Raw genomic sequence first — 9,369 nt, 5'->3', positions numbered from 1 at the left:
GCCCTTTAGCGTCAGTTAGATGACGCCCTAGGATCGCGTGTACCCTACCCCCACCCCACACCTAAACCTAACCGCGTCCTCTAACTGACGCTTTCCTTTAGCGTCAGTTAGATGACACCGTAGGATCGCGTCATGCAAGTGACGCTAAAGGGTGCCTAAAACGTCAAATATTGAAGCATGGTCAAAGGTGACGCCTTGGGGTGAGAATGTGTTGCCTGAGCCCCAAGAATCATTTGACTCACTACAGGTTGTCTACAAAACAAAAACTTCCACATAGGAGGCTACTTCATTTACAATTTACTGAATTCTAACCCATTTGGTAATTAAGGAAATTTATGCCTGATTACTTTTTTTATAGTTTACAGTTTGGCATTCAACACGATCATGCCCTAAAAACTAATAAACAAGCTGCATAACCTGGGGCCACAACCTTCTGCACTGTGTAACGGGATACTGAGCTTCCTAGATCCCAACATGATCAGAAAACACTCCTCCTCTTCTAATGAACAGAGGCGCACCTCAAGGCTCTGTACTTGGCCCTATGCTGTTCACTCTCTTCACACACACAAGTAGGTCGCTGCCCAGCTGAGCAACATCATCATAAAGTTGACAGAGGACACCACAGTAAGATTTTAAATGATGATTGAAAGTCATTTTTTAAATAACGATGTTTATGGATGTTGCTGACAGTTTAACAGGAGTTTTTAATCTTTTAGATGCCAAACATGATTATTCTCTTGCGACGGACCCCCATCCTAAAATTTAGTTGCTTTGTTCCCAATTGCTTCCACTTTGTTTTAATACCACAAACAGTTGACCATGAAATATTTAATAGTGAGGAAATTTCATGAATGGACTTTTTACACAGGTGCTAACCTATAGGTACCACGCTTGAATTCACAGAGCCCCAGAAAGCTTTCTTTCACAAATGTTTGTAGAAGCAGTCTACATGCCACTTGATTTTATACAATTGTGGCCATGGAAGTGATTGGAACACACCTAAATTCAATAATTTGGAAGGGTGTCTCAATACTTTTGGCAATATAGTGTATACGTAACACCAATGAAATGGCACAACAGGCTAAACCCATAATTTGGATTTGGATTAATCATGTAGGATGGCTAAACGCTACAGCTAGGACCCTACGGCAGGGACATGGAAATTAGGACTAAAAAGGAAGAGTCCTTGTCTGAAGAATTTTGGAGGGGACATATGATTTACACATACAGGTTTACACAAACAAATATTGGAAACATGATGAGTGTAAAAGATGAAAGAATCTCAATCCAGATCTACAGGAGTAACTTTTACTGACTTTTGACCGGTAAGATCCTTAGAAAGGAAGAACAGAACAGAACAGAAGAATGGAAAGAGCGTTTCAGTGAAGGTGGTTGTGAATGTGTGTAGATGTGTGTTACAGGATCAGAGAATGACACCGATCCACTGTCATAGTCTAGATCAGCTCTCACACGCTCAAGATCCTGTTCAACACGAAAACCAGACCCAGTCAGTCTGTACCGTCCACACCAGACATCAGTGTTAAAGAAAACACGACCCTTCCTTTGGTTTGATGCTGTAGTTACTCCAAGACACCAGTATGAACTCTCTTTGACCTCCACATCCCAGCTGTGTGTTCCCGAGTTAAAGCCCTCTGAACCCAGAACACAGTGATACCAGTCAAATCTCCTTGGATTATCAGGGAGAGGTTGTTTATTCTCGCTCCATCTCACACTGGTCAGATCTTCAGACAGGGCGAGAAATGGATCTGCAGTTTTTGGATCGAGAATCACAGGAGCTGATGAGACACAATCAACAGATACTTTTATTCTGATGTTCATATAATGATCAAGAGTGAACCGAACAGATTATTATGAATTATGACACTTGTCCTATTGATAAACCCCATCAGACATTTTCCTCGGATCACTGACATTGTTTTTAGTTCCACACTAATTGTTATTAGCAGTGTTTAATGATATCAGTGACAAACATTATGTGTGATTGAAATATTTGTCTCATCAAGAAAAGTTAAAATCACAATCAAACAATCAGAGCTGTTGAGATGAAAAACTTCAACTGTAAAAATTCTGTTCAGCATCATCTTTCATGTTCATTAAACTGGGTCTTAATTTGTGTGTATTTGTTTGAAATACTTTAAAATCAGTTAATGAATATCGCTCTCTTCCACTCTCTTGAGCCAGGCACTTTAACTTCCAATGATCAATCGCTTTTTGTAATATGGTGATACACAGCATGCATAGCAGAATGAAACTTGTTTTAATTGTCACCATTGTTGAGATTCATATGCTGATTTTTGAAGTCTCTGGGTTCGGTTTAAACCTGAGATCAAAATCTTTTATGCACTACACAGTTTTAAAATTACACACAATAAATGATTTGTGCTGAACTTATTTTGCATGTTGTAGTCTGAAAAATATATTTTATAATATCACTAAGATTTTATGAACACTCTTTTCAAGAAGTTTTGTCTTGAGAACAATCTTTAAAAAAAAACTCACACAGTAACTTTTGAAATACAAAATATTCTTAACTTTTTACAAAATAAGTTAGAAGTAGAAGAAATATTTTGTACGCATAACGTTTGTATCCTTGTACCGTGTACCCTTTCTGAGGAGATTATAAATTAATAATTTTCTTCATGAACTTCAGAGACTGTCAATAGTTACTCTAATAACTCATTATAATGTAAACTCTTTGAGGATCTTGAAATACATATTTGAGTTCACAATATTATATTTGAGCTTCAGTGTTTCAGTCACAAATCACAAATTAAGCATCTTTTCAATTTTACTTTGTGGAGTTTGTTCTGGACTAGATGAAGAAAATTCTTTAAAAAGAGTTAATATTCATTATATCCCAGAACTTGTGAATGATTTTCACTTACTACAAACTGAAATAATCTAGTGCTTTTGTGTCATGATAAACCCATGCCTGATTTCCAGTGTGTAACAGCACAGATCTTTTCCAGACTCACTGTATTGGACGATGTCCTGCATCTTCGTCCAGACTCTGAACGGCAGGTTGCCCAAGTATCGTGGCACATGAATCAAAGCTTCAGAAGTCATCTGTGGATCCGGCTGTGAGATCTGGACTCTGGAGGAACATTCAGGAGTCAGAACTGCAGTGGATCAGAACCAGAGAGACCAGAGACACCAGCAGATCACTCACCTTTCCATTGAGACTGGAAACTCCTGCAGAACAAACACACAATTTATCATCCAGAATTCAATCAATCAATCAATAGATCATCAAGAACTCAATCAATCAATGATGTGTAATCAGACCTTCAGAAAGCAGACGTCATTGGCTCTCATCATCTCCTTCATGTCTTTGATTTCATGTGAAAGATCTGATATGTGCGTGTCCATCTCCTTTATCTTCTCCTTCATCATCTGCTTCTTCTGCTCCTCTTCCTCCCTCAGTGCAGTGATTGTAGCTTTTTCTTCATCTCTGAGGAACTGATGAAGCTTCTCAAACTGCTGTTTAATCTGATGCTCTGTGTGCTCAGCTTGAGACTGAAATCAAATCACATTCACTTCACTCAACTCAAAAACACAACTGATTCTGGAGCAGCATGAAGAGTTAGTGGGGAAATGTGGGGTTAGTTAATTACAACTTTAACTTTCTGAAGTACTAGTACTGTAGTGTGAAAATACACATCATCAATGAATCATCAGGTAGAAGCCTAATGTCAGCAGCTCAGTGTCTGTCGCGATAAAAGTTTGTTGCGCTCATGAATATTTATCGCATTGCCTACATTCACCCAAACTAGCCAATGGGATTTGTGCTTGAGCATTAGTCCCGCCCACTGCCGAATAATCAGCTGAGAGAGGAGTCTGCGCTTGATCATCTTTATACACAAACGGTTGTGCGTTTCAGTCAATAAAGGAACATGTGATTATGTTCGACAAATCAATTCAGCTGCTCTAATCAAACTTGTGCTTATTCCAAAAGAATCATTTCTCACCTTGATGTGTTGAACTGTTTTCTCAAACTCTTCTTTAATGTTTTTATTGTGTTGAAGTTTCTCTTGTAAGGACTTCAGTGCTGTATTGAGCTCCCCTTAGAATTTAAAGAGAACATCTATAAGACACCAGAGATTTCTATAATATGATCTTAGATGTACCAACATAGTAATGTTTTCTGGTTCAGCTCCAGTCCTCACAGCCCATTTTTCCCTCGGCCCACACGTCGCAAAGAATGAGGGCCCTGGAGTTGCACAGATATGGACTATAGACAAGGGCCACACATGAGCCATTAAAAGCCCAAGTCTCAGTCAATTACTGACCCATAACTGGGTCTACACTGGGCCTGAACAGGTTTTAGTGTTGGTACCGATCTTAAGTAAACCGGACACCCAAAAACTGAGCCACACCTGAGCCTTATCTACACTGAAAAACAAAAAAATTTTTTTTTAAAAAGGGTCAAGAGCCCAACTAAAGCAAATACTGATCATCACAATGGTGACATCAACACCTAAACCTCCCAATAAGAACTTCAGTATGAGCAAAATAATTTAGAATTTCTATAAATTTCCTTGATTGTAAAAAGTGAAGGTGCTGAGATCAGTGAGTGTTTAATGCTCTGTTGCTGCCAGTAATTTGAATTTATTTGGAAAACACCTGTAAAATAGCATTTTTTTTTTGTCTGTAAATCATTTAAGGAAAATGTATGTTAAAGTTTTTTGCACTTTATTTAAATTAGGATATGTTACTTTATCTTTATGGGTTTTGTGTGGCAACCACTGCTGCCAGTCATTTGTCCATTTTTTCCCGCGATCAGTAGGCTAGTGAGAAAGGAAAAAAATATCCAGCACATGAATAAAATACTGTGTATTTCATGACAACAAAATTAATGAAATATTAAATGATCACTGAAATCTTCAAATAAATATTTTAAACTCTAGTATTATTTAAGATTGAACTTTAAAATGCTAAGTCATAACAAATGAAACGTTATCATTTCAAATGAAATGAATTGTAAGTCAGTCACAATCCTGATTGATCCGGGACAAACTCCTCACACCAACGATCGGCTTCATGTTGTTTGCCATGATCATGCTCTGCCATCATTACCACACATGAACCAGGACACATTCAAGATCCCTTGCTATGTGGGATAATACATGAGCTAAAATAAGTGTTATCCTCATCTGTAAATCCGCCTTACCTTAAAAGCTGGAACAACTTCACCAATGGGTCTGAATGTGTGATTGACGTACGTGTGTCTGTGAATCTCTGCACACTAAACACACAGGCTGTTTATCCTCCAGACAGAAGAGTTTGAGTTTCTCACTGTGTAAACAGCAGAGCTCCTCAAAAACTGATGAACGCCTCTCATTCCTCTCCTTCAGGAACGACTCACACAAGTTCTTTAATGCAAGATTTAATGGAAGACGATCTTTTGAGGATCTTCTCCGGCAGACAGGACACTCCTGAATTTCCTTGATTCTCCAGAACTGTTCAAGACACTCTTTACAGAAACTGTGAATAAAGAATCAGAGTCAAAATTAATAATGTGAATTTAGAAATGACTAATTCATGTTGAACTGTGTTGTATAGATTTCCTGTGTTCGTTGTCAGACACATACATTTGATTATTTTAAATGATTAAAAATGGCATTATTTTACATGAAAAAGGTAATAATTTTGTTGTATTGAGAACATATTCTAGTTTGTTTGATTAGATCAGATTTAATCTTTCATGTTACAACGTAGGCTACCCCACCTATGGGCATGTAGCAGTCACATTTCACTTCCATTCTTTAAAAAAAATATATTGTATTAATAAAAAAAACCCCACCTAATTGTACTACATGTCTGAAAATAACGTGGGTGAAAAAATACTCTGAACCCTAAGTAGATTTACACAAACTGAGAAAGTCAAAAAGTGTTAGCCTACTACTTTGTTACTACTACATTTATCCACTACACCCGACTACACCGCTACACACAGTTGTGTCAGTGAAGGATATCTCAGCTCCAGCAGATGGTGCTGTGATGTTTCTCCATCTCTCGGTGTCTGTGAGTGAGTGTGTGCGAACAGAGCTGAAGTCTGTCCGCTTAACACACGGCTTCAGTTCTGGCGTTTCTTGTGTTTACGCGGCTCTGTGACGCGCTCACGCGCCTGCCAAACAAACACAGGTGCGGAAATAACAGGGATTTCTGGGATTTTTGCGGGCTACCGGTGGAAAGTCGGGAACAAGGCGGCTCTCTGTGACAACACCAGCCGAAGAGTGTGTGTGACGGGATAAATAGATGCAGTGAGCGAGCGATCGGTCACTTCTGAAGGTGTGACTGTTTTAAGATGGAAGGTTTTACCTGTTAACCGTTAAAGACTATCAACATGAGTCATGACCTTTGAACTTTAGCGATCTGAAAATAAGCGATTAGTTACTCAATTATCCTGTCAGCACTAATATTTCTATTCCACATGGTAACAATGATGTTTTTCGTAGTTGTAAATAAAGATTATTGGAGTATCTTACGTTTACAAGAAAATATTGAAAACTTTCTGTGAACATTGTTTCTTGACCCCAGGTCAAGGTCTATAAATCTCCTAGGTCAGATTATTTGACATATAGCATGGACATTTCTTATTCTTATTCCTAAAAAAATGGAAAAATAATGATTCTGATGCATTGAGGAAAAATAGGTTTGTATAAAATACAAAACTTGATAAAAATCATCATTAAAGAAGAAAATTTCAAATGGCATTTAGAGGCTTTTGCATCTGAACTCTTCATGTACTTGAATGTTTTTAAACCATATAGAAGCACCACAGGCATAAATATTAAGTGTCTAATAACATGATTTTCAAAATGTTTTCCTCTTCATCTTCTCAGATCTTCGTGTTTGGCATTGACCCCTGAAGGGAGTCGGGATATAATGATCATCAGACCCTCGCAGGTCATGTGACTGTCTGTGCAGAAACTCTCTGTGTGTGTATTAGGGTGTTTCCGGTGCTGTCAGGTGTGTGAGTGTGTGTGTTTAGGGAGTCAACACAGCAGTTCCTGTTCTGGGTTAAAAATAACCTGAGAGACTAAAATTTCTCTCTCTCTCTCTCTCTCTCTGCTGGCGTGGAGCACGTGTGTTACACAACCTCGATAATAAACTCTCTTCAGTTGCACCCTATTCATTTTAACAACAATTTTGGCTTCTTAGCATTAATGAGTAATGATGAGGATATTTCATGTCATACTGTTTAGATCAGTGTTTTTATACACTCTCATTACTGTGCCTTGTTTACTAAATAAAATGCTCCGAACCAATATTATAATCCTTATTCAGTTGCTTAACGGCTGCATATGTCAGCTGTTATGGTGCGTTCACACCGGACGCGAATAGCACGTCAGGCGCAAATGATTTCAATGTTAAGTCAATGTAAAGACGCATTACGCGCGTAAAAAATTCCTGTGGCGCGAATGAGGTGTTACACGCGGTGCGGAAGACGCGAATACGCCTCGAATTGAGCGTCTGGCGCGTTAAGCTCGTTATGCGCGAATGATTTAGTTAGTGCCATTTGTGCATTCACGCGTTTGACGCGAATTGAGGGCGAGGGTGATCCTCGCTCAGATGCGGGTGTAACCCCTCACACCCGGGTCCAACTCGACCCGCTCCGAGCGGGCCTCGAACCCGTGTCTCCGGCATGAGAGTCAGGCGCGCTAACAAGGAGGCTAAAGACTGCAGCCTCTAACGTCTGTCGCTAGAGCGCCTATTGAGATCGGGGAGTGAGGTTTACTCGCACAGCAACTACTAGCTGGCCTCCGTTACACTCACCCCCCTAAACCTCACTCTCATCCGGGTCACGGCACCAATGTAACCCCTCACACCCGGGTCCCACTCAACCCGCTCCGAGCGGGCCTCGAACCCGGGTCTCCGGCATGAGAGTCAGGCACTCTCGATGAATGCTTGATCAACATAAACAAAGATGGCCGTCAACGGGTTTCGGTTTTTGATGTGCGAGACGCGCGTAAATTTTGCTTCAAACTTTTTATTTTACCTGCGTCAGTTTCGCTCTTGACACGCAAATTCACACAAAGTGGTCAAGCGTCAAACTAGGCGCGTCAGGCGCGAATTTGACGCGCTATTCGCGCCTGGTGTGAATGCAGAGTAAAGCAACTGAATGCAGTGGGCGGGGCTTATGGTGTGATGATGTATAACTACTGGCCGATGTCTTGCTCTGGAGGAGGGAATATGCAAATGTGATTGCCCATGTGACATCACAGATCCCACAGTATCGAGCTGTTTTTCAGGCTTGATTAAATAAATGCTTTGTTTATAATGAGGAGGACGATTTAAGCTATGAAACTCACAGGATGTTTTAATAAAGACCTTATATGTCAAAAGATCAAGACAAATTATTTGCATGTCATCATGACCCCTTTAAGAAAGTTAATATATATATTAACCCAGTGTACCCAGAAGACTTAAAATACTGCATAAATATAAATATGTGGTAACACTTTACAATAAGGTTAATTAGTTAACATCATTTAATGTATTAACTAACATAAACTAACAATGAACAATACATTTGTTTCAGTATTAGTTCATCTTTGTTAATGTTGGTTAATAAAAATACAGCTGTAGTGTTCATTGTTAGTTCATGTTAGTTCACTAATGTTAACTAAAGTGTATTAAATGTGTTAATGCGATGACTACCCGTAAAAAAACATTTCAGACTCTTTCTTTCCTGTTAAAGACCTTCAAAAGTCTGAATGTCTTTCTTTCTGTTTACCTTTGCTCATTCTTTCCCTCCGGTTCTTACTGTCTTTGCCCAGCTCTCTCTCTCTCTCTCTCTCTCTCTCTCTCTCTCTCTCTCTCTCTCTCTCTCTGTGTTTGATCTGGTCCTCACATTCCTCCACCCACACCTCTGTCCACATCACTCCATCCATCTCTCTCTCCATGTGTTAGTCATGCTGAGCTTTTCCACTCCTGAGGAAATTACTCAAAACACCACCTGACCTGAAATATCTCGAATCTCAACCTTACCGCGGTTTATTTCTATTCAAATATCAATTTCACAAATTCTAGTCCAATATCTCTTGACAACAATTAGCAAGGAATATTGTCCACATGACAAGAAACAAGTATTATATCAATATATTTGATTGATTATTGTCCTTTTTTATTGTTATATTGTATGTATTTTTTCTTGTCAAGACTTGTTTTGTGCATATTGTGCAAAATGCTTTGGCAATATTGTTTGTAAACAATCGCAATCAAGTACTTTTAAATTCAATTTGAAAATTGATAAAACTCACAAAAATATTGAAACGCGAGAAAGCGAAGGAAAGAATGTGATGAATCAGGCTTCGCTGTGACTTCTGTTTAATTCATTGACCC

At 39.1% G+C, this 9,369-nt stretch overlaps 1 protein-coding gene and 1 pseudogene across 1 annotated transcript; both read right to left on the bottom strand.

Moving 5' to 3' along the window:
* Positions 1-125: 125 nt before the first annotated feature.
* On the bottom strand, positions 126-2,173 carry LOC148981961 (E3 ubiquitin-protein ligase TRIM39-like; annotated as a pseudogene).
* A 749-nt stretch (positions 2,174-2,922) lies between these two features.
* On the bottom strand, positions 2,923-8,930 carry LOC120490149 (E3 ubiquitin-protein ligase TRIM35-like). Its single transcript, XM_089128003.1, has 7 exons — positions 8,879-8,930; positions 6,145-6,148; positions 5,318-5,505; positions 3,990-4,084; positions 3,307-3,537; positions 3,191-3,213; positions 2,923-3,115 (listed from the first exon to the last, which is right to left on the bottom strand). The coding sequence occupies exons 1-7, from the start codon at positions 8,928-8,930 to the stop codon at positions 2,923-2,925; spliced, it is 786 nt and encodes a 261-aa protein (XP_088984129.1).
* Between the last annotated feature and the right edge of the window lie 439 nt (positions 8,931-9,369).

Source organism: Pimephales promelas, chromosome 3 (assembly GCF_988280905.1).
Source record: "Pimephales promelas chromosome 3, fPimPro1.hap1.1, whole genome shotgun sequence".
Classification (NCBI taxonomy): Eukaryota; Metazoa; Chordata; class Actinopteri; order Cypriniformes; family Leuciscidae; genus Pimephales; species Pimephales promelas.
The sequence above is the reverse complement of the archived record's forward strand: the minus strand, read 5'-3'. Positions and strand labels throughout refer to the sequence as shown.

Excerpts from the sequence above, each read along its gene's own strand:
- LOC120490149 (XM_089128003.1), bottom strand. The coding sequence starts at position 8,930 with ATGGAGAGAGAGATGGATGGAGTGATGTGGACAGAGGTGTGGGTGGAG. Across the intron at positions 4,085-5,317 it reads GGAGCTCTGCTGTTTACACA|GGGAGCTCAATACAGCACTG; the intron begins GTGAGAAACTCA and ends TTAAATTCTAAG. Across the intron at positions 3,116-3,190 it reads TTTCCAGTCTCAATGGAAAG|AGTCCAGATCTCACAGCCGG; the intron begins GTGAGTGATCTG and ends ATGTTCCTCCAG.